Source organism: Podarcis pityusensis (assembly GCF_964106645.2).
Source record: "Podarcis pityusensis genome assembly, chromosome: 10".
NCBI classification, from domain to species: Eukaryota; Metazoa; Chordata; class Lepidosauria; order Squamata; family Lacertidae; genus Podarcis; species Podarcis pityusensis.
In genome coordinates this window covers 12883207-12909205 of record NC_138035.1, presented here as the reverse complement: position 1 = coordinate 12909205, position 25999 = coordinate 12883207, and the positions used below count along the sequence as shown (strand labels likewise).

General features: G+C 45.2%; 1 protein-coding gene across 1 annotated transcript in view; it reads left to right on the top strand.

Annotated features, from left to right (window-relative positions):
• The first annotated feature begins 867 nt into the window (after positions 1–867).
• Positions 868–25999, top strand: part of GYS2 (glycogen synthase 2) — a 54796-nt gene continuing 29664 nt past the window's right edge. Inside the window, exons 1-5 of the mRNA XM_081022837.1 lie at positions 868–1122; positions 1215–1461; positions 11995–12176; positions 14523–14714; positions 15649–15834. Of these exons, the coding sequence (XP_080878963.1) occupies positions 1341–1461; positions 11995–12176; positions 14523–14714; positions 15649–15834 (681 nt within the window). The 5' untranslated portion in view covers positions 868–1122; positions 1215–1340. The remainder of the gene's footprint in view (positions 1123–1214; positions 1462–11994; positions 12177–14522; positions 14715–15648; positions 15835–25999) is intronic.

Here is a 25999-nt window from a genome sequence, read left to right as displayed (position 1 = left end):
AATAGGTACCACTCTGGCGGGAAGGTAAACGGCGTTTCCATGCACTGCTCTGGTTCGCCAGAAGTTGCTTAGTCAAGCTGGCCACATGACCCAGAAGCTGTACTCCGGCTCCCTCAGCCAATAAAGCGAGATGAGCGCCACAACCCCAGAGTCATCCGCGACTGGACCTAAGGGTCAGGGGTCCCTTTACCTTTACCTATGTCTACCATAAGCAGGATAAATCATGCCAAGATGGCAAATATATTTGTATCAGCTTGATTTGCAAAACGCATGCAAATCCTGCTTCCCTCAGCTTGGGATGTAGGTTTACCTTTGATCGCTGAAGTGCAAACGAAAACAAAGAAAGTAATACAATAATTTGGAACTGTGTGTGAAAAAATAGTAGAAATAGTAGAAATGATAATACAACGAGTCTAATCGGAAGTCAAATGTGTTTATTTTGTTTTGTTTCCCCCCCTTTCTTTCTTTTTTCCTTTCCCTCCCCTTTTTCTTCTTCCTTTTCTCTTTTTTTGTGTGTGCCTCCTTTCTTGGTCTTCCTCTTTTTGATTTGTTAAGAAGGAGATAAAGAGATAAAAGTGTAATATGAAAACTTCAGTAAGTCAAAAGTGATGTTGTGTAATTTTTCTATTACTATTTATATATTGTTAAAATCGGTGAATTGTAATGAATTGATGTAACAATTGCTGTGGTTTTTCCCTTTGCTATTGTTGAATTCTAAATAAAGTATTATTCTTCTCTTAAAAAAATAAAAAATAAAAAAAATGATCGCTGAAGTGCAGAACATCCCACACCTCTGGGAAGAGTTTTGATCTGGGATTTCTCCACGTGCCTCTCTGGAAAATTGGGCAGGGCTCCAACTGGGTGGCATTAAAGCAGGCACCTCCCTCCTGCGGGATTGGCTTAAGGCAATTCACAGCCCTTTGGCTTATTCCTGAGTCTGGGGGCTTTCAGGAATGCTGAGCGATGAGTCCGGTGGCAATTCTTTACTACTGATCTGGGGCCCGTTCTTGCCCTCACCGGACAGCTTGGATTCCCCCTCCCCCTTCCAGCCAGCAATAACAGCAGCAGCAGAAGCCTCTTCGGACAAACCTGGGGGATTTTGCTGAGCCAATTTAAAGGCTGGTGGCTCAGGCCGTTTTCTAAAACTCATTAGCCGTCAAGCTCTCTGGGCAAGTTTCGCTTCTTCTTGAAACCTCTTTGGGCTTTGTTTTCAGGCGGTGCTAAACAAGGAGATCCTCCCAGCAGCAGGAGGAAAAATATCATCTTTTTTTTTAAAAGGCACAAAGGCTGTAAGGACTGAGTTGTGCCGTGTAAGCCAAGCAATAGCCCCAGCATCACCAATGCCTCTGGTACGATCGCTCTCCGTCACCTCTCTCAATGGGCTTCCTCAGTGGGAAGACGAAGATCTCCCAGTGGAGGATTTATTACTCTTCGAAGTGGCTTGGGAAGTGACTAATAAAGGTTTGTACTCCTCCTCTTCTTCTTCATCTGCCTGTGAGCTACAGGTAGTATTTTACTTCTGGTTGCCTTAGTGCTGGAATCCGGGGAGGTAGAATTGGGGTTCCAATCTTTATTTGCTTGTCTTTAAAAAGTGTTCCAGACCTCATTGTTACCTATCCAATGATGGACAATATAGTATCACGAAACCATGAAAATTAAACCCAAACTGCCAAATATAATGCATAAATCAACAAGAGCGTTTCAAACACCGTGGTTAAAAACACAGCGCAGCAGAGCAGAAACCTTTCAGATTCCAGCTTGAAGCCTTATCCTCATATGCTTTTAATTAAGGTATTGGAAAAACAAAGTTTATATATTCCGGGCTGAAGCTGCAACCCTACATGTTGGAGAAACACAGTTAAAATATTAATTAACATTTTTATTCATTAAGAACTGGAGAAACCAAAGGTTATTTTAAGAGTAGTCCATCCTTTCGTAAAGATAAGGAGTCAAGGAACAGGTGTGCATTTTTTTGCAGGAAGCGTGGCATGAGATGGGCACATGTAACTAATGGTACATGGTGCCCACTGTGAATCGCTATGTGTTGCAGTTTTTGCAAACAGGTTAGAGCTTTAACCCGCTTGAACATTCTCGCTCAATCCATGGGATTCTCAGCAGAAATATATTTCGTTCATTCCCAGAGTGTAGCTGAGCTGGTGAATTTTGAACAAATTGGAGTGCAAATTTGAAATCACCACCATTTAAAAAGAAAAGAAAAGAAAGAAACTGAGAACATTGCAAGCCCCTTCCCTGAAATTTTACCTTCTAGATGTTTGGGGGACATACCTTGAAACAATTTCCCATTTTGGTGATCTGTTTTCAAGTAGTAAGTATTGAATGCATTACTTTAGTGTTTATTCCCTTCCTTCACTTATATGAAAAGGAACCACATTGCCCATGATTGGGAAGACTAAAAAACATTCAAATCTGGTGAATATTTTACTGAGGCCCCTGCCTTCCTACATTCCCCAATTTTGTGTCAATTCTAGCACAAAGGTAACTTTCTGCTCTACTTGTGTGGGTTGCTAGAATTTGGAAACAGGTTCAGATGCTGGTGGCTTTTGATTCTGTTAAGATCTGCTATTAACATAGAAGTACCGTATTTTTCGCCCTATAAGACGCACCAGACCATAAGATGCACCTAGTTTTTGGAGGAGCAAAACAAGAAAAAAAAAATCTGAATCTCAGAAGCCAGAACAGCAAGAGGGATCGCTGCACAGTGAAAGCAGCAATCCCTCTTGCTGCTCTGGCTTCTGTGATAGCTGTGCAGCCTGCATTTGCTCCATAAGACGCACACACATTTCCCCTTACTTTTTAGGAGGGAAAAAGTGAGTCTTATAGAGCAAAAAATACAGTATATGTCTGTTAGGAGTCTGACTGCACTTATTTTGTCCTCCTAAATTTATTTGGCTAGATTTCCGCTGTTAACACGATTGCTTTCACTGTGTCGCCACATTAAGACACTTACCTATTTGCATCCATTAATCCATGTCTGCATTTCAGAGTTGGAGTGATTGTTGAATTTGAAATGGTGGGGAGAACCAGTTCAGACAACCATTTGTTATGCAGCAAGGTCCGCTTCAGGGTGACTTTTCAGTTAAAACTTTGGCACGGCAAGTAGGGATGGGGGAAGAAATCCAATTTGGGTTGCGTTTAAAGGTGAACCTCCCCGATTTGCACGTTCCAAAACACTACAAAAAAACTGAAGCCTGATGATCCTTGGACATTTGCACTTCTTATTTGTAATATGTAATGTGAACAAAAGGAGCTTGTGCAAAAAAATAATAATGTATATATTCGTGAACACAGTATATAAAAATGCATTATATTAGGGGGAATTGCTTTGCAGAAATGTGTAAATTGCATACAAAAATGTGTCTCTTAGGAGCGAAATCACACTAAAATGACAATGAATTTTCGTGAGGATTTTTTGGGGGGTGAAATGGGATGTGGGAATGTGGAGAACAGAAGAGTGGGGAAATGAGAAACTAAGAGGAACCGAAATTGACAGGTATGCCCATCAATCGTGGCAAGAGGGTCTTTGGAATTGCCATATATAGGAACTCTCTGTGACTCACCATATTTCAAAGGTTTTCAGAGAAGCAATGATCCACAATTCTGACATGTGCTAGAGAATTTGCATAGCAACCTAACCAAAAATTCAGCGTAAGCCTTTACTATGATAAGAAAAAGATGTGCAATTTGTGCCCTTCGAATAGTTGCATGGCGGATGCTAGGCTTAAAAATGATGTTCTCTTGAAGCATTTCCCTTCTTTCTGAAGGATAAAAGTGGCTTCTCCCAATCTTGCCATCATCTACAATTCTGCTTTGCCACTTAATCTCATTTTTCTTGGATGCTTAGAATTAGAAGTGAAACAAATTTATTCCCCCAATTCCCCCCCCCCCCCGATTTCTCCTGTTTCCCAAAATGTTTTGTGGCGCTAATCCTCCAAATTTCCCCTGAATATTTCACATTTTGGGGCATATCATTTGATATCTATAGTATTTGGCATTGTATTTTACTTCAAAAATTGAGAACATTGGAGAACAGTCATATAGCATCTGACAGATGACATGCAACTGTATTTAATATTTCACCACAGATGGCAAGGGAGCTGTATGCAATACAACCACAAGGATTTGAATTTATAAACTCCGAACTCAGAAGTGTTGGCGAGCTTAGAATATTCGCAAATGATAATTTCAGCACTAGTTTGAATGGGTTTAGCCTCCGGGTTGCTAATGGGTGATGAAGGGTAAGTTTGAAGGGCTTGTTTTTGTTTCAGCCTTTGAGTGAATCAAACCTGGTTTTGCATCCTAGAGAGACACCCAAATTATATCACACTCGAGACACGCAAGCTAAATTTTGCATTGACTCAGTACAATTGTGTTGCCTCTGTCTTTTTCCCTGGTGGAGACCTGTGTTCTTTTTAAAAATGTAACGGATGCTACTAGGAGCCATTCTGGTACAGTGCTCTGGGCAGAGACCCTAGTTCAAATCCGTGCTGCGACACAAAAGCGTAATAGGTAAACCCTGGGCTGTGAGAATAAATGATGGGCTCCGTGGGCATTTCCTCCAGCTCCTTAGAAAAGTTATAAAGAAATGTGCTCTTTATGATGTAGCTGCATGTTTCAAAGGCCAGGGCATTGTTTGTATTCCACAAAACATGCAGAGCCCAGCTGGGGAACGACCCCCCCCCCCAATGCCATAGTGTAAATGAGTTACAATGAGTAAATGATTGACCTCCCCTCTCATTCTCTGTGTGTGGCTAAAGGTAAAGATTTCAGCTGAGAGAGTCGTTTGTAAAAACTGAAATCTTAACCCGCAGGAGGACAAATATTAGGCTGGTCTCTGAAAACACATTGTCGAGGGTTGAAATTCTTCTCAGTAGTGCTGGAGACCGAAAAACAACATGAAAACGTATTGGGGACTTACGATGCTCTTTGTGATCATAGAATCATTGAACTGTAGAATTCATCTCATCCAACCCCCTGAAATGCAGGAATATAAGTGTTAATATATAGATAATAAGAGGCAATATATATAGGTTGAGCAGGAAACGATCAAGCACACTTGATAGTAGTGCAGTAAGGCTGAAATTTACACTCATTTAAATTGTGCTCATTCAGCTTTACGTACAGTGGTACCTCGGGTTAAGTACTTAATTCATTCTGGAGGTCTGTTCTTAACCTGAAACTGTTCTTAACCTGAAGCACCACTTTAGCTAATGGGGCCTCCTGCTGCCGCCGCACCGCCAGAGCACGATTTCTGTTCTCATCCTGAAGCAAAGTTCTTAACCTGAGGTAATATTTCTGGGTTAGTGGAGTCTGTAACCTGAAGCGTCTGTAACCTGAGGTACCACTGTACTTAGTGAAACATAAGTTTTAAAAAGTCAAAGGGGGTGGAAAGGGGCAGGCATCTGTGGGGGGAAGACATTAGCAATCTCACCTGCCATTGCACCCAATGTGTTTTGAGTATAGGCAATTTTCGCTTCAGGCGTGATCCCCGCAACGTGACCGCTGAGCAAGTTGCGGGCTTACTGTGCATACTGTATGTTGAGCAAAAGCAACAAGAATTAGCCATGTATATAAGGGAAAAAATGAGAGGTTTGACTTACCCATGTTATACGTAGGAGAAGAGGAACAGAATTTGTTTACTTGGGGCCTGCCAAAGGTGTTCAGGAATTAGTGGGTGTGCCATCACTATGAACTGCGCTATTGGCATAGACATGTTTGCCACGAATGCTTGGGATCAAGCTTCCTTGATGGTGGAATTTGGGGTTTTCCTTTTAAACTTGCCATAAATGAAAAGCCTTTAGTCTGGGTGTCTCCCATTAAATCACAGAGCTGGATGTGGCTTGTGGGTATGTTATAGAAGCTGCAATGAGGCACTATAAAATGCTGGTGAATTTTCATGAGGACTTGCTTTTTTTAAGTGATGCATAATTTAGGAGAACTGAAAGGCGGGGGAAAACAGCTCTCCTAACTTCTGCATCACTTTTTTTTTTTAAGCAAGTCCTCATGAAAATCCATCAGCATTTTATAGTGTGGAGTTCTCCTAAATCGCACATCTTTGTATTCAACTTTTACCCTAGATGCACATCTTTGTGAAGCAATTTTTCCTTACACGATGCATTTTTGCACGCTGTTTTCACCAATGTGCATTTCTTTCTGCACACTTTACCCTAGTATATCCATTTTTGTGCCTGTTACTTCCTCAGCAATTTGACTTCACCCTGGAGGCATACTCCATTGTCTCACATTTAAAGGAGAACGTACCCAATTCACTCTTTCCAGAACAATTCGCAACCGAAATACATCCTTGGAAATTCAGTTTTCTGAATTTTGCTGTGCGGTTCCTCAGCCAAGTAATGTGCACCAAAAAAAGACATAGATTGTGGTAAAGTGTGCATTAACATGTATATAACTAATGAAGATGACATCCAAAAATGTGTTGTGTTGGGGAAAGTCTGCTTTGTATTTTTATCATGGCCTTTTAGCCAAGAAGGCTTTCAGAGTGGCTTGCAAAAATCCCTTCTGCAGGCTCACCTGCAGACACAGCACATGAGGAAAAAAGCAACAGGAGGGAGGAGGACAAAGCAAGCTCACATTCATAACGTTACACTTGCTTAATGCTACGCTGATGTCCTTGGTGCTTCTGACTGCCCTAATCAACAACATCCCCCCTGTCCCAAGGCCAATACAATAATATTTACTTTAAAAGGTGCCTACCCACTGATTTCCAAATGCCGTGAACCACAAATAGAGGGGCAGAAGTGGCTTTGCAGGGATAAGTTTCAAGAAACAGGAACTATTGCTTTGGAAAGAATAAGGGCAGCTGAGGCTCGTGAGATTCCTTCCCAGTCTCATTTCTGGGCATTCCACGTGCTGGGATGACCAAGGCTGGTTTTATCATCTTAGGGATGCTGAGCTCTGGGGCTGCATTTGGATTACTATCTCCGGCTGGGCACATGGGCTATATAAGATGACAGACGCTGATCCACCAGGCACAGCGGGTGTGGAATGCGTCAGCAGAAAAATCATGGCGAGAGGAGCAAGGAGACGTAACTGTTTGCCTGACCTGCTCTGCATTGCCGCGTGCCAGGCTTTGGGAGGGCGGTGGTTTAAATCATCTTGCTTCATGATATCCGTGGATGTTAGCTGTGGTTAAGGGGCACTTGTGTTGTTTAGTCGTTTAGTCATGTCCGACTCTTCGTGACCCCATGGACCAGAGCACGCCAGGCACTCCTGTCTTCCACTGCCTCCCGCAGTTTGGTCAAACTCATGTTCATAGCGTCGAGAACACTGTCCAACCATCTCGTCCTCTGTCGTCCCCTTCTCCTTGTGCCCTCAATCTTTCCCAACATCAGGGTCTTTTCCAGGGAGTCTTCTCTTCTCATGAGGTGGCCAAAGTATTGGAGCCACAGCTTCACGATCTGTCCTTCCAATGAGTGCTCAGGGCTGATTTCCTTCAGAATGGATAGGTGTGATCTTCTTGCAGTCCATGGGACTCTCAAGAGTCTCCTCCAGCACCATAATTCAAAAGCATCAATTCTTCGGCGATCAGCCTTCTTTATGGTCCAGCTCTCACTTCCATACATCACTACTGGGAAAACCATAGCTTTAACTATACGGACCTTTGTTGGCAAGGTGATGTCTCTGCTTTTTAAGATGCTATCTAGGTTTGTCGTTGCTTCATGGAGGTAGACCACTGGAAATGAGCTGCCCTGCTCATTAGGCCTGACACTCAGCCAAGTCTGTGGAGGTTATGTTTAGCTAACTTCATCTTTGAACTGTGTGATTACTGGCTGGTGCAATAGAATGGCTGGGGCAGGTTTCACAGTTGGGAATGTATTGGGACACCCGATCTCAGTGATCACGGGCAGGAGGAGGAGTTACGCTAAGACCAGACCATGTCATTACCGTGGAGGCAGGTTTAGTCATTACTTGAGGACTATCCCTGCCTCCAGGTCTGGTCCTGACTGGAAGGATACTGGAATCAGCAAGGGAAACCCACATGACCTGAAAGTGTTGCTGTGCAATGCCAGGTCAATAATGAATAAAACCACTGCCATCCACGACCTGATTGTGGATGGAGGATTTGACCTGGCATGTGTGACAGAGACCTGGTTGGATGAAGCAGATGGGCCTGTCCTTGCCACTGCTTGCCCACCGGGTTTCTCTTACGCACAGCAACCCAGGTCATGTGGGCGGGGAGGGGGGGTTGCAGTGATTTTTAGGAAGTCATTAGTCTGCACCAGGCGTCCTATTGGGAAGACCCAGTTCTCTGAGTGCATGTTCTGGAAGTTGGGCAATAGGGGCAGTACAGGATTCCTACTGGTGTACCGACCTCCCCGCTGCACCAAGGATTCCCTGCCCGATCTGCTTCAGGTCGTGGCGGAATGCTCCTGGAGACACCTAGCTTGGTTGTCATGGGGGATTTTAACATCCATGCCGACACAACCTTACAAGGGGCCGCTCAGGACTTCGTGGAAAGCATGGCCTCCATGGGGCTGTCCCTGAATAAGTTTGGCCCAACTCATAGCCGCGGACATGCCTTAGACTTGGTGTTTACCTCTACGGATGTTGGTGATCTGATATTAACTAAAAGCGAAACAAAAGAAGTGCCATGGTCAGATCACTTCCTGGTGCAACTGGACTTCTCCGCGACCCTTCCCCTCTGCAGGGAGGTGGGATCGATTCGGATGGTCTGCCCCCGCCACTTAATGGATCCAGTTGGCTTCCAGAGAGTGGTAGGGGATGTTTTATCCCAAGTTGATGGCCTTTCAGCTGATTCCCTGGTGGCTCCCTGGAATGCGGAGTTAACCAGGGCTATTGACTGTCTGGCTCCGAAGCGCCCACTCCGATTGCATGGAGCCCGGACAGCCCCGTGGTTTTCCCCGGAGCTGAGGGCGATGAAACAATCGTTGAGACGGCTAGAGAGCCGGTGGCGGAAAACTCATTCTGAATCAGACTGGACACGGGCTAGTGCTCAACGTCGAGCCTACCAAGTTGCAATGGCGATGGCAAATAGGGCCTTCTTCGCCGCGTCCATTGCATCTGCAGAAAACAGCAGCAGGAGACTTCTTCAGGTGGTTCGCAATCTATCGGAACCACCTGCACCACTGGGGCCTGGTAGGGACCCCAAGTTCTCCTGCAATGCTTTTGCAAAGTTTTTTGCAGATAAAGTCGCTCAGATTCAGAAGGAGGTAGACTCCACCGTGGGAGCAGAGCCAGGGCGGGAGAGTGCTAGAGTTCTGTCTAGTCCTGTTGTTGTTTTAGTCGTTTAGTCGTGTCCGACTCTTCGTGACCCCATGGACTAGAGCACGCCAGGCACTCCTGTCTTCCACTGCCTCCCACAGTTTGGTCAAACTCATGCTGGTAGCTTCGAGAACACTATCCAGCCATCTCGTCCTCTGTCGTCCCCTTCTCCTTGTGCCCTCCATCTTTCCCAACATCAGGGTCTTTTCCAGGGAGTCTTCTCTTCTCATGAGGTGGCCAAAGTATTGCAGCCTCAGCTTCAGGATCTGTCCTTCTAGTGACCACTCAGGGCTGATTTCCTGAAGAATGGATACGTTTGATCTTCTTGCTGTCCATGGGACTCTCAAGAGTCTCCTCCAGCACCATAATTCAAAAGCATCAATTCTTCTGTGATCAGCCTTCCTTATGGTCCAGCTCTCACTTCCATACATCACTACTGGGAAAACCATAGCTTTTACTATACGGACCTTTGTTGGCAAGGTGACGTCTCTGCTTTTTACATGGGATCAATTCCAATCTGTTACCTCCGAGGATGTGGACAGGCTGCTTGGAGAAGTGAAACCGACCACCTGTCTCCTTGATCCTTGCCCATCCTGGCTGATAAAAGCGAGCCGGGAAGGGCTGGGTGATGGGCTCTGCGGGGTGGTGAATGCTTCCCTCTGTGAGGGAGCCTTCCCAGACCAGCTGGCGGTTATTAAACCGCTTCTTAAAAAAACATCTTTAGACCCAGCCAATTTGGCCAACTATCGCCCAGTCTCAAATTTACCATTCTTGGGCAAGGTGATTGAGCGGGTGGTTGCCAAACAACGCCAAGCACGCCTGGAGGATGCGGACCATTTGGATCCCTTCCAATCGGGATTCAGGCCTCACCATGAGACTGAAACTGCCTTGGTCGCGCTGGTTGATGATCTCTGGCGGGCTAGGGACAAAGGTGAGAGCTGTTTCCTAGTTCTGCTGGATCTCGCAGCGGCCTTTGACACCTTGACACCATCGACCATAACATCCTTCTGGACCGTCTAGAGGGGCTGGGAGCTGGGGGCACTGTTATACGGTGGTTCTGCTCCTTTCTCCTGGGCCGTGTCCAGAAAGTGGTGGTGGGGATGAGTGTTCAGACCCCTGGGCTCTCACTTGTGGGGTGCCTCAGGGTTCCGTCCTCTCCCCCATGCTTTTTAATATCTATATGAAGCCGCTGGGAGAGATCATCAGGGGGTTTGGACTGGGTGTTCATCAGTATGCAGATGACACCCAGCTCTGCCTCTCCTTTAAATCAGAACCAGTGAAGGCGGTGAAGGTCCTGTGTGAGTGCCTGGAGGTGGTTGGAGGATGGATGGCAGCTAACAGATTGAGGTTGAATCCTGACAAGACAGAAGTACTGGTTTTGGGGGACAGGGGGCAGGCGGGTGTGGGGGATTCCCTGGTCCTGAATGGGGTAACTGTGCCCCTGAAGGACCAGGTGCGCAGCCTGGGAGTCATTTTGGACTCACAGCTGTCCATGGAGGCACAGGTTAATTCTGTGTCCAGGACAGCTGTCTACCAGCTCCACCTGGTACGCAGGCTAAGACCCTACCTGCCCACAGACTGTCTTGCCAGAGTGGTGCATGCTCTGGTTATCTCCCGCTTGGACTACTGCAACACGCTCTACGTGGGGCTACCTTTGAAGGTGACCCAGAAACTGCAATTAATCCAGAATGCGGCAGCTAGACTGGTGACTGGGAGTGGCCGCCGGGACCACATAACACCGGTTCTGAGAGATCTGCATTGGCTCCCAGTACGTTTCCGAGCACAATTCAAAGTGTTGCCCACTGGTCCTGTATACCTAAAGGAGCGTCTCCACCCCCATCGTTCAGCCCGGACACTGAGATCCAGTGCCGAGGGCCTTCTGGCGGTTCCCTCATTGCGAGAAGTAAGGTTACAGGGAACCAGACAGAGGGCCTTCTCGGTAGTGGCGCCTGCCCTGTGGAACGCCCTCCCAGCAGATGTCAAGGCAATAAACAACTTTTAAAAGACAACTGAAGGCAGCCCTCTTTAGGGAAGTTTTTAATGTCTGATGCTGTACTGTTTTTAATATTCAGTTGGAAGCCGCCCAGAGTGGCTGGGGAAACCCAGCCAGATGGGCGGGGTATAAATAAATTATTATTATTATTATTATTATTATTATTATTATTATTCCTACGACAATTGCTTTGCTTGAGAACTGCATTGCCAAACTCACGAGTAGTGTGAATTTAAAGGATATCCGTCTTTTAGCTGACATATAGTTTTGGAATGTGCGAATTTGGTAGCTTCGACTTTAAATGCAAATTGAATTGAATTTCTCCCCTGTCCCTACATGCTGTGCCCAAGTTTAAACTGGAAAGTCACCCCCCTGGCAGACCTGGGCACATAATACATGGTTGTCTGGACTGGTTCTCCCAACGATGGCAAATGGAATCATCATTCCAACTCTGGAGGAAGGGATTAGTCGGTGCAAATAGGATGCGAAAGCAATAGTGTTAATAAAGGAAATCTGGCCAGATATAATTAGGACAATGTAAGTATAGTCTCACCCATAACAGGCCGCTTAGACCTGCGGGAGGTGAATGTGAGGGCTACTCCTTTCAGAACATAAAACTATAGAATTGGAGGGACCTTGAGGGTCATCTAGTCCAACCCCCTGCAATGCAGGAATCTCAGCTAAAGCATCCATGACAGATGGCCATCCAACCAATATAAGCTTTGCTTCTCCTCTCACAGTTGGTGGCATCTACACCGTGATCCAGACGAAAGCCAAAATCACGTTGGACGAATGGGGGGAAAACTACTTCCTCATCGGCCCTTATTTTGAGCACAATGTGAAGACCCAGGTGGAAGTCTGCGAACCTCCCAACGGAGCCGTGAAAAAGGCAATGGAATCCATGAGGACCAGCGGGTGCCAGGTAAACGGGATTTCTCTCCTTTTGTTTCCTGAGGCAACTAAGCTGACTCACTCGGAGATTAGCTGGTTCCACTAATGCTCTTGTCTTTCTGCCTGACATACTGGTCTCGGTCAAAGTCGATTCATTCCAGGTTATTTTTGAGAAAGGGACCCGTTTATCCAATTACACGTTTTAAGAGTGCATTTATCTGGAAGTCTGCTTAATGGGATTTCGGCCTTTGGCTTTCCAGTCCCCAAATAATGCAGTCAGATTTCTGTAGACACAATATGACCTTATCTATGCCTGGCTGGATAAGCATGTAATTCTATCTGTCTATCATCTATCTATCTATCTATCTATCATCTATCTATCTATCATCTATCTATCTATCTATCATCAGTAGCTTTTTAAATTTAAAAATCTTCATAGTGTAAAATAAATTAGAAAAGTCGAGAAGGTACATGCAATTTCATTTTAATGATCTCTTTCAATGAAATTATAAAATGTGCTTGATTGCAATTATTGCTGAAGTGTTAACGTCTTGCCTTCTAATAATATTTTAAAGAGCTTAATATATTATATGAAGTATAATGTATGTATATTTATGTGCGTGCGTGCAATTTTCTCAGTAAAAAAATTTAAAGGTACGTTTTTAACTATGCAATCTAAGAAAGATATCATTGGAAGTCGTGAGGCAGAAGGAGGTATGCAAACGTAATGGATAAATAAATTGTTAAACCGAGCAGGGAAGGTTGGGCTGGAATTACTTGCAGTTGTTCACCATCCAGTAAACTTCGTGGCTCAGCCTTAGTGTGAACAGTAAGCCATTACAGACAAAGCGAGTTTATTCAATCCACATAAATAAATGTGAGGGCCTCTCACACTGCAGGAGAGTTGCAAAAGCAGTGTGTTAACCCAGGGGAGTTGCCAGGCATTGTACGGCTGCCTTTCGTGATTGTGTAATCGTGGCAAAGGGATCGAAGTATAGACCTGAAATTTGTTCCAGTGTGGTGCTTGTTTTGCTCATATGAGCCAAATTTCTAAGGAGCATAGTTCCCAAAGGCATGTTTTTATGGCTGCGCCAATGGTGTTTTGCAATCCTTTGAGGGCTGAGTTGAGCATTCGTATTGCAGTTGCTGCATCCATGCTGTTCCTAGTATATTTGTGGGCAGCGTTCCACTGATCAGTAATGACGTATTACAAACCAGGGGCTAATTCTAACAGGACAGCATATAGCTCAGCAGTAGAGAGTACATACTTCGGGATGCATTAAAAAAACCTCCAATTCAACCCCCTTTTTCTCCAGGGAAAAGGCATCAAGGAAACAAGCCTAATACAAAGGAGAGCCAGTGTGACTTAGTGGTTAGTGTGCTAGACTGGGGCATGGGAGACCAGGGTTCGAATTCCCAATTCAGCCACGAAGCTCACTGAGCTACCACCATGTTCACTAACTTGAGCTTCTCTCTGTTATCTACACTATCCCCCTGACAACTGCACACTTTCAGTGCCAAGTTAAACCCTGCAGAGGCGCCTAGGCAGTTGAATCTCGGGGGGGGGGTGGCTTGCAAATTATCTCCTAATACATTTTGGATTTTAGGTAAAGGTAAAGGTACCCCTGACCGTCAGGTCCAGTCGTGGCCGACTCTGGGGTTGCGCGCTCATCTCACTTTTCTGGCCGAGGGAGCCGGCGTACAGCTTCCAGGTCATGTGGCCAGCATGGCTAAGCCGCTTCTGGCGAACCAGAGCGGCGCATGGAAACGCTGTTTACCTTCCCGCCAGAGCGGTACCTATTTATCTACTTGCACTTGACGTGCTTTCGAACTGCTAGGTGGGCAGGAGCAGGGACCGAGCAACGGGAGCTCACCCCGCCGCGAGGATTCAAACCGCTGACCTTCCTATCAGCAAGTCCTAGGCTCAGTGGTTTAACCCACAGCGCCACCCGCGTCCCTTAAGAGTTTGGATTTGATATCCCGCTTTATCGCTACCCGAAGAAGTCTCAAAGCGGCTAACATTCTCCTTTCCCTTCCTCCCCCACAACAAACACTCTGTGAGGTGAGTGGGGCTGAGAGAACTGCTGACCTTCCGATCGGCAAGTCCTAGGCTCAGTGGTTTAGACCACAGCGCCACCCACGTCCCTATTTTGGATTTTACCAACCAATAATTTAAATCCACCAATTTTATTGCACAAGATCAAAACAATATTATTTTGATCTGCGTTTGCGGCGCCCCTAAAAGACATGGGGCCCATAGACTTGTGCCTACTCTGCCTATTTAATGGTAATCTGGCACTGCACACTTTCTTTTTATTTTACATTTATGTGCCAACATGGTGGGTTAACCCTGACATTTATTTCTCCCTTTTATCAGGTGTATTTTGGCAGGTGGCTGATAGAAGGGAGTCCGTATGTGGTGCTGTTTGACATAGGATCAGCGGCTTGGAATTTGGACAGGTGGAAAGGGGAGTTCTGGGACGCCAGCCAAATTGGAATTCCTTACCACGACCGAGAAGCGAATGATGTGCTTATCTTTGGGTCGCTAACTGCCTGGTTCTTCAAAGAGGTACTGTACTAAGGTTCGCACATTGCACCATGTACATCATATGCCAATAATAATAATAATAATAATAATAATAATAATAATAATTTATTATTTATACCCTGACCATCTGGCTGGGTTTCCCCAGCCACTCTGGGCGGCTTCTAACAAAATATTAAAATACTGTGGTCTGTTAAACATTAAAAGCTTCCCTAAACAGGGCTGCCTTCAGATGTCTTCTAAAAGTCTGGTAGTTGTTGTTCTCTTTGACATCTGGTGGGAGGGAGTTCCACAGGGTGGGTGCCACTACCAAGAAGGCCCTTGGCTTCTTGCAGTGAGGGAACCGCCAGAAGGCCCTCAGAGCTGGACCTCAATGTCCGGGCAGAATGATGGGAGTGGAGATGCTCCTTCATTCAGATTTGTAGCTGTTGGAAACATACGTCTCCATCAAAATGTCAGGCTTCAGTGTTGCATCCAACTAAGTTATACTCAAATTAGACCCAGTGAAATTCAGGAACCTAAATTAGCCTTGCCCATTCATTTTAATGGGTCTCCTCTAAGTATGTCTAGTATTTGATACAACCCCATTACTTTGAAGTACAGTCGTACCTCGGAAGTCGAACGTCTTGCAAGATGAACATTTTAGCTCCTGAATGCTGCAAACCCGGAAGTGAGAGTTCTGGTTTGCAAACGTTCTTTGGAACCCAAATATCCATCACGGCTTCTGCAGCTTCTGATTGGCTGCAGGAGCTTCCTGCAGCCAATCAGAAGCCGCACTTTGGTTCCTGATCGTTTTGGATGTTGAACGGACTTCCAGAACGGATTCTGTTTGACTTCCAAGGTACGACTGTAATCACATAGCTCTCCTTTGTGACTTTAATAAAACAGGTGTGCTTTTGAATGTCCTTCATTCTTTAAACATGGCTCAAATACCACTTTACTTTCTATCTCTTTCCAGCTCTCCGATCAATTTGAAGACAAGCCCAACATCATTGCCCACTTCCATGAATGGCAAGCAGGGCCTGGGCTGATCCTCTGTAGATCCAGGAAGATCCCAGTCGCAACCATTTTCACAACTCATGCAACCTTGCTGGGAAGGTACCTGTGTGCAGCGAGTATAGATTTCTACAACCACCTGGACCAGGTAAGGAAGATAACATTGTCTTGCATTCCCTTCTGACCACAAGTCACTGTTGGTTTTGCCAGCTGTCTTAGGGTGGAAGTTACCTGATCATGGTACCTAGAACAACACCCTCATAAGCCAAGGTTACATTATATTATTACTATGGCAAAGCAACATCCGAAACCTTAATTAATCGTATTATAAAATCTTCTGTCACTGTACCAAATTAGCATTAGCACTTCACACTGAATATTTTCCAAAGCTATGACTCAGTTCCAGTAACCACTCTATGGAATCTACTGTCTCTGTAATTTCCTTCCCCAAACTCTTTAGATTGTCAACTTGTATGTTAAAGTTCCAATTTTTGCATTTCCATTCCTCTCAAGTTGGTAGATAATTTTTCTACTGCCTGCCTATCATTATTGAACATAGAACTGCATATATCATAGCAAGGCAATGATAGGTAACTGTCCCATATGCCACAATTTATTTGGTAGGCAAAAAAAAAGCAAGCACATTTCTGTTATTTTTGTACTGCATCAGTAAATATTTTAATAGTTCCACAAACTCTTTTGTATCTCCAACACTGGTTGACTTTCTCTGTGAAGACCAAAAAGAAAGTCTCCTTTCTATTTAAAAGAGGGACAGCTTTACCTGTGATGAGGCTGTATTTTAATATTTTAATGTTTCAATATTTTAATGTTGTATTTTAATCTTGTTTTAAAGTTGTATTCATTCAATTTGTTTTTATTATTGCTTGTTAGCTGCCCTGAGCCTGGCCTTGGCTGGGGAGGGCAGGGTATAAATAAAAATTATTATTATTATTATTATTATTATTATTATTATTACCATTATGCAAAGCGAAGCTGTTGCCCAGCCAGCAGAGGGTTTTTTTTTTGGAGGAGTAGCAGAAAGGTTTTGGAGGACAGTGTGCCAAACAGCCTGCCTGGCACCCCCTAAGCTTGCTTTTTCCCATGCCAGATGGTGGAGTCTGCTACTCTGTCACCAGTATTGCAATAAGATTCAATTTTCCTTTGGCACATGAAATTGCAGAGGATGTCATTTTGTGTTTGCCTATCTTGGATAGAAAACTTTGTTAGGATAGAAAAATCAGTTGCATCTCTGCATCAGGAGCTGTAGTGGCAGTAGCACAGCTCTGTGGAAGACAATTCCACGGCTTATTTCAAAGCAGGAGAGAATATGGGATGCCAGAGGGGTTGTCAGATCTCCCCTGCTCTGGGTAGAGCAGAGGTGTCATTCAGGTTTTCTTGCGACAGATTATTTCAGAGGAAGTGAGGGAATGAGGGAAATTAGCAAGGAGAGTCTGGGTCCTTCTTTCCTTTTCTTTGATAGGGTTCCTGCTTCAAACTAGCAGTTTAATGGTAACATTTCTTTGCAAGATTGTTTGCATTTATAATTAAAAGCCAAAGATTGCATTTCAGCTGGATGAAGATCTCTTGTTGAAGTTTTACCAGTTGCATCCATGCAGTCGGAAGAAAGCACCACTAAATTCAGTTACTTCCAGGAAACTATACATAGGATTGCAGCTATGCTTGTCCTTATACATTGCGTGTATATACTGCTGCTCTTTGGTGTGAGGGTTACAGGGTAGATCACAATGAGTTACTGCACTTCAGAAAAATCACTGCCACACCACTGATTGGGAATAACTAATGGTCCAACCACATGCAATGCAGAAACATGGCAGAATTTTGCGTACCCAGGATGCGCTGATTTGAAAGATGTCAGAGGAGTGTTACATCTTAGAGGAACAGGCGTTTCTGATTCACAGGAAGCTATAGTTATTTATGCAGGTCATTTCCCTCTAACTCGTCCTTCACCAACATTGTGCCCTCCAGATGTCTTGGGCCATAGGTGCCAACTCCCTGGGTGCCGAGTGCCCACAAAATTCCCCATGAAGGGGCTGGGCACCCACAAATTTCAGTACCAGGGCCATGCACGCTGCATGGCACCCACAGGCCCGGGCACCCACAGTCACAGGGCCATGCTGGCACTCCTGCCTTGGACTATAGTTCCCATCAGCCCTAGCCAACACAGCGCTGATGGGAGTTGTAGTCCCAAACATCTGGAAAGAATCAGATTGGAGAAGCCTGCACTGACTGTGATCTGATGCCACACAGCTTTGGAATATTCAGTCTGGAGAATTGCAAAGCCTCCAAGAATTCCAAATGTGGCCAAATATTCCAAATATCGTATTTTTCGCTCTATAAGACGCACCAGACCACAAGACGCACCTAGTTTTTGGAGGAGGAAAACAAGAAAAAAAATATTCTGAATCTCAGAAGCCAGAACAGCAAGAGGGATTGCTGCGCAGTGAAAGCAGCAATCCCTCTTGCTGTTCTGGCTTCTGGGATAGCTGCGCAGCCTGCATTCGCTCCATAAGACTCACACACATTTCCTCTTACTTTTTAGGAGGGAAAAAGTGAGTCTTATAGAGCAAAAAATATGGTATTAAATGGCATGTTAGTGATCAAGTCAAAAGTCCTTTAACTGTGGGGGGCTAATGGGATTCTACAGATTATGGATGGCATCTACATGAATGGCTGACATTTAAAGGGTATTAATACAGGAAATGTTGCCAGTTTGATTCTCACCCCCCCTCCTCATAGCTCTTCCACAGATACTTACAGCGCACTAAAGCTCTTTCCGACAAATGCTAACATTTCGTAAGAGATCAGCTGTCTTAATGAGGGCGTCTTTGGCTGTGAAAAGGTCACCGAGGCCCAAAAGCTCAAGGAGAGGGTGGGGGTGGGAGGGTGGAAGCAGAAGGCTTGATCTCCAAAACACTCGTGAAAAAAGACAGTGCAGATGGGCAAGTTCGTAGGAGATTTCCTTACCGCTGCCTCTTGGTAAAAGACCATTAAGGTCAAATGAGTGATTTGTCCATTACTAAAAGACTCCTGGTCCCCAAGGCATGCTAGTTTGCTCTGACCTTTTTGGGGGGGAACAGACATTTCTCGAAAGGCTGCTTCTCGATTTCCCGCTTCTGAACTCCAGACGCGTCGCTATGGGCCTCGCCACTTGTCTTTTTAAAGACGTACTAGAAAGCAGGGTGTTTGATTTACTTAAACAAATGCATGCGTTCCCCATCTGCTCTCAGAAGGGGTCAACGGAGGCAAGCTAGGAAGGTGGTGTAGCAATCGCCAGAGTATTTTGGTGGTGGGGAGGGAGGGAGGGTCACAGGCCAAACACACTGAAAGCCTCACACATAAGAACAGTCTGCTGGATCAGGCCAATTTCCCATCTAGTCCAGCATCCTGTTCTCACAGTTGATCAACCAGATGTCGCAAAATGAAGCTGGATTGGAGCACCAGTAGGGTTGCCATATTCCAAAAACCAGGATACCCTGAGAGGTATTGAGCTTCTTTTTAGGAAGACCCCAGAACAGTTGAGCTTTTTTTATTTTAGGAAAACCCGAAAGCTGTTGAGCTTTCTTTTATGAAAGCGCCAAAAATATATATATGCAACTTTTCAGTTTGCTTGCCTAAGATCCAGGACAAACTGGTATGCCCCGCAGAGGACCTTAAGGTCCACAAATAACAACACTTCGGAGATCCCGAGCCTCAAGGAGGTTAGATTGGTTTCAACTAGGGCCAGGGCCTTTTCAGCACTGGCCCCGACATGGTGGAACACTCTGTCACAAGAGACTAGGGCTCTGTGGGACTTGACATCTTTCCGCAGGGCCTGCAAGACAGAGCTGTTCTGCCTGGCCTTTGGTTTGGACTCGGTCTGACCCTTATGTCTTCCCACCCCTTATGGTCTTGATTTATCGGCTACTTTAAAATGAGGCTGCATTTTAAAATTGCATTTTAACCTGTATTTTAAATTGTGGTTTTTCCCCCCTCTCTTTTTCCTCTATTATCTTTTTACTGTGATTTTATTTTATTGGTGTTAGCCGCCCTGAGCCTGGCTCTGGCCAGGGAGGGCGGGGTATAAATAAAATATATTATTATTATTTATTATTAAACTGCCGCCTTCCAGGAATTCCCCCCTAGATATGACTTCTGCCTTTGAAATCCTGGTAATGTCTGGGAAAATCCAGACATACGGCAACTCTACAGCCCAGCAGCACTCTCCCCTTCCTGTGGCTGGTATTCAGAAGCATTGTTGCCTCCAGCTGTGGAGGCAAAACTGTTAAGTTGTGGGTGAACATATCAGACGACACAGCGATTCTTCAAACAGCTCTTGTTTATTCACAGGCCAGAACAGAACTGAACTGAAGGGTTCAGCCAGCCTGCTTATATAGAGCTCCAGTACAACGTAACTGTAACCATTTTCTAAAACTATCCAATCACTGAACGTCACTTTCAATCCCTTATTTGCATATGTGGACCTGAACTATCTACAGTATCCCCTGCTGGCCCAGGGTGAGAACTTCAGTACATAACAAAAACAGAGGCCCCCATGGCTAATAGCCTTCGATAGCCCTCTTCTCCACGAATTTGTCTAATCATCTTTCAAAGCCATCTAGGTTTGTGTCCATCACTGCCTCTTGTGGGAGAGTTCCATAGTTTAACTATGTGTTGCTTGAAGAAGTATTTCAATTTATCTTGACCTGGAACTCCCACCGCAATTGGCAGAAGACTCTATCAAATCTTCTCCACATGTTCAGTGAATGTGAGGATTCACACTGGAAACACACCTGACCTTTGGGCGAGGTGCATGTTTCTGGGAATGGAGTTGAGAGATGACCTAACCTGGGGAGAAAACAGCAAAGACCTGATGAAGAGAGCACAGCAGAGGTTATATTTTCTGAGAATCCTCCGGAAAAATAATCTCTCAAAGGACCTATTGATGGCATTTTATCATTGTACTGTTGAGAGTGTATTAACTTGTGGTCTGTGTGTGTGGTTTGGGAGCTGCACGGTCAGGGGAAAAAACAATGCTATCCAAGGTTGTAAAGACTGTGGAGAGAATAATTGGGTGCACTCTTCCCACCTTGGATCAAATCTATGCTTCCAGGTGCCATAAGAAAGCTGCAGAGATAGTGCAGGATAGTGCACACCCCAGAAAAGATCTCTTTCAGCTTCTGCCTTCTGGAAGAAGGTACAGGTTTATAAAGACTAGGACTAGCCGCCTGAGAAACAGTTTCTATCCAAATGCGATTTTGGTTCTAAACGCAGTGTAAGGTAGTCTCTATGTGAGTATATTGTATTCAATTATGGGGTATCAGAGTTGTTAGGGGCTAACCAGGCTGGGATAGTTGGGATAGCAAGCTTGTTGGTTTTTGAATGTCTAATGTAGATTTTTTCAATTTCATTGTTCTGTATGGGACAATGACAATAAAGATTGTCGTATCGTACTGTATCGTATAAGGTCTGAACAAGGGGACCTACCCACACATAGCTGCTGGTGCACAGGTGTCCTAAAGCCAGCGTTCTTCCAACTTGATTCCCCAGATGTTGCAGGACTACAACTCCCATCACCCATGACTCTTGGCTAAGATGGCAGAGGATGATGGGATTTGTAGCCCAGCAACATCTGGGAGCCCAAGATTGAAGGACACTGTCTAAGCAATTGGAGCCTTCTGTGCCATTGAGGATCCTGTGACCATATGGAGCAGGCGCACTCCTAGACCTGTGGCAAACATCCCTTTTCAGACATTTGGACTTGACATACGCAGGTGACAGGCAGGCAGGGCCAGTGTGGCACTCGGCATCAAGAGAAAGGAGTCAACACACAAAGTGGTAATTCCCTGTCCTGCACACATTCAATGTACCTGGAAAGGTCTAGAAGGGGCTAGATAGGCTCATGTACAGGAGCTTCTCCTGGACTTCCCCACTTCAGGTTGCAGCTGGGGGTGACAATGTCAATAGAAAAAAGACAGTCACAGAACTGAGAAATTGCACAAAACAAATGAAATACCGCAATATTCACAGTAGAGTCCTCAACCCTTTATTACTGTGCTTTGCTTTCTTCACGTTGGGCTTTGTTTAAAACTTGCCATTTAGGTTTTCAAAACTTTTTTGTAAATTCAGTATTAGAAACTGTACTTTTGAGTCCTCAATCCTTTATTACTGTGTTTTGCTTTACCTAGGTCGAGCTAGGATTATAATACTTCAGAATTTTGGGGGGTTCTACCCCTTTTTTTGAATTTTGAAGTTTATGATTTTTCTATTTCCTTCTGAGGAAACTGAATAGTTCAGTGAAACGAGGTTTGTAGCCGGCATCCCGTTAAGGCTTTGTTCAATTTTAGGTTTTCCTAATTTTTTTCCTTAAGCTTTTTGATTTTTATTATTTAGTTTATTTCCACAAGATAATATTTCTAGTTGATTACTTCTCGTTTCAGAGGTGACAATGTGGCTGAATTCAGACAGCCCCTTTGGTTGAACTTGACAAAGACCTTTCTCTTCCACAAAGCATTTTGAGGAATCTTTTATGATAAATGCATGATTTTTATAGCGTTCATGTGTGGCATTTTTTGCAACTTAGTCAATTAAGCAGCATATAAATATCTGCAATAAAAATAATTATATATATATAGTGTTGGGAGCAACTCTCTAGGCAGGCTGAGGGTCCTGCATTCATTTTATTTTTCTAAAGTGAGGGCTTTTAAAAGCCTCCTTAGAATTATTCCGCAGCGCAGCTCAGGGGGTCTAGTAATTGGATCATAAGCCTTTCACTTCTAGGTCAGCAGTTCAGAGCTGTTAAAGACCTAAAGCCCATTAGAGGTTGAGAGAGCTATTTAGTGGCATATGTTGGATTGCTCCATTTCTTTTTTGCTGCCCTGCCCCCTGCGATCAAGAGTGAAGATTTGTGGCTCTTCCAAATGACAACCGACTAAGGAGGAGCTTGTAGGAGGAATGCGGAAAGTGAGCAGTGAATGATTAGACAGTGTCTGCCCACCTGCGTTGCTGTTAGGCAGTACAGTGGTACCTCTGGTTACGAACTTAATTTATTCCAGAGGTCCATTCTTAAGCTGAAACTGTTCTTATCCTGAGGTGTGCTTTCGCTAATGGGACCTCCCAATGTGTGCACACTTCCAGCGCGCAATTTTCGTTCTCATCCTGGGGCAAAGTTCACAACCAGGAGCAGCTACTTCAGGGTTGGCAGAGCTCGTAACCTGAAGCATTCATAACCAGAAGCGTTCGTAACCAGAGGTACCACTGTACTGTGTAACAGAGCCCTGGAATAAACAATGAGGGGAACAATGTCCTGCTTATCAGCTTCCCAGAGCATTTTGCTGGCTGCTATCGCTCAGTGAATGAAATAATAATAATAATAATAATAATAATAATAATAATAATAATTTATTTATACCCCACCTATCTGGCTGGGTTTCCCCAGCCACTCTGGGTGGCTTCCAACAAAATATTAAAATACAATAGTTTAGTAAACATTAAAAGCTTCCCTAAACAGGGCGGCCTTCAGATGTCTTCTAAAAGTCTGGTACAGTGGTACCTTAATTTGTTCTGGAGGTCCGTTCTTAACCTGAAACTGTTCTTAACCTGAAGCACCACTTTAGCTAATGCGGCCTCCCACTGCTGCCATGCCGCCGCTGCACGATTTCTGTTCTCATCCTGAAGCAAAGTTCTTAACCCGAGGTATTATTTCTGGGTTAGCGGAGTCTGTAACCTGAAGCATATGTAACCCGAGGTACCACTGTAGTTGTTTTTCTCTTTGACATCTGATGGGAGGGTGTTCCACAGGGCGAGTGCCACCACCGAGAAGGCCCTCTGCCTGGCTCCCTGTAACTTGGCTTCTCGCAGCGAGGGAACCGCCAGAAGGCCCTCGGGGTCGGCAAACTTTTCCGCTGGTGTGCTGGATCTCACTGACGCATGCCACTCTTTCCCTGCTGGCTTTCGGAGCCAAAGGAAAGGCACCTGCTTGATTTCAATAGGCAGGGAGTTCCAAAGGCCAGGGTACAGTGGTACCTCGGGTTAAGAACTTAATTCGTTCTGGAGGTCCGTTCTTAACCTGAAACTGTTCTTAACCTGAGGTACCACTTTAGCTATTGGGGCCTCCCTCTGCCACCGCCGCACAATTTCTGTTCTCATCCTGAAGCAAGTTGTTAACCCAAGGTACTATTTCTGGGTTAGCGGAGTCTGTAACCTGAAGTGTCTGTAACCCGAGGTGTTGTTGTTGTTTAGTTGTTTAGTTGTTTAGTTGTTTAGTCGTGTCCGACTCTTTGTGACCCCATGGACCAGAGCACTCCAGGCACTTCTGTCTTCCACTGCCTCCCGCAGTTTGGTCAAACTCATGCTGGTAGCTTCGAGAACACTGTCCAACCATCTCGTCCTCTGTCGTCCCCTTCTCCTTGTGCCCTCCATCTTTCCCAACATCAGGGTCTTTTCCAGGGAGTCTTCTCTTCTCACGAGGTAGCCAAAGTACTGGAGCCTCAGCTTCACGATCTGTCCTTCCAGTGAGCACTCAGGGCTGATTTCCTTCAGAATGGAGAGGTTTGATCTTCTTGCAGTCTATGGGACTCTCAAGAGTCTCCTCCAGCACCATAATTCAAAAGCATCAATTCTTCGGCGATCAGCCTTCTTTATGGTCCAGCTCTCACTTCCATACATCAGAGGTACCCGAGGTACCACTGTATTATGTAGCACCTGATGTTTAAATTCATTGTAAGTTGCCTAGACACTGTCTGGTGTTGGGCGATATAACAACAACAACTCCCAAGAGCATGAAGGACAGGAGGACTCAGTATAGTCACAGGCTGGAATCAAGCGATGGAGTGAGCCATCAGAAAAGTCTACCCCAGGGGTCAGCAAGGTTTATCTTGCCTGGGCCAGATCGGTCCTGTGGAGATCCCTCCGTGGGCCAGATCACACGAGCGCATGAGCACGTGCCACCGCGATTTCCGGCACCGCGGAAGAGAGTCCCCATGCTGCACTGCGCTGGTTTAGCGCAGCGCGTGAGTGGGCAACTCAGTTTGGGGGCAGCTTGTAGGCTGGTCAAATGACCTCTGTGGGCTGTTTCTGGCCCATGGGTCTTAGGCTGGTGACCCCTGGTCTACCCTGTTGTACTGTCTCATCAGATAAATTCCAGTCAACCTGTCCTTCAACTCACCATAAGGCTATTAGAATCCAAGGCTCTTGGACCAGGCTGCCAAGAGGGAGACAATGAGATTTCTCTCACAACCTTGCAGAGCGAGTTCAAAGGCTAGACATCATGTATGGCCTTGGCAAAGGGTCATGGCTGGAATTCATAGGGGAGGCAAATAATGGGAGGAGAAGGAATTGTCTGGTCTATAAATGGAGACCTGTCTTCTACGGATAAATAGGATTATAATGGTGCGCCTTGATGCCTAAGTCTGCTCAGAAGAAGCAACTGGCCCCCAGGATTAGGGGTGATTGATAAATTCAATTTCTGTTAATTCCAGCGTGAACTGACCTGGTCTGCACCTCCTGCGCTAACAGGCAGATCGGAACCTGCCGCCTTCGCACTACTATGGATTTTGTGGTGCCATTGTTGGCTCAAAAGGCAAAGCAAAGTGCATTGGGACACATATCTTAGGATGGAACATGTTTAGAACTGTGTACAGCGGTATCTCGGGTTACATACACTTCAGGTTACATATGCTTCAGGTTACAGACTCAGCTAACCAAGAAATAGTACCTTGGGTTAAGAACTTTGCTTCAGGATGAGAACAGAAATCGTGCTCCGGCGGCGCGGTAGCAGCAGGAGGCCCCGTTAGCTAAAGCGGTGCTTCAGGTTAAGAACAGTTTCAGGTTAAGAACGGACCTCAAGAATGAATTAAGTTCTTAACCCAAGGCACCACTGTATACAGAGATAAGGCTAGAAGATGAAATGTGCATTTTCTGATAAAATACTGATCCATTCCTAACAAAACACGAGCCTTTCTGTGTGGCCTTGGGATGCTCCCCAAGCCACATACCCTCTCTGCAAGCCATGCCCCCTCACTGACCTCCCCCCTCCCCACCTTGAGTAATTTTGCCAAGCTGGAATGTGTCCTGGAATTGTGATAATGTTCTTTGTTTGCCTGGTGGAGAGAGAGAGAGAGAGAGAGAGAGAGAGAGAGAGAGAGAGAGATTTAACACCACAATGGTAAGACTCCTATCCATTGCTCCTTCCACCACCCCCTCACCAGCATGTTGCCTCTAGATGGTTGCCCATGTTGCAATGCGGGAGTCTGAAAAAGGTTCCCCACCCTGACTTTTAATTATTATTAAGATTTTTAAAAATGAGAATATTTCAA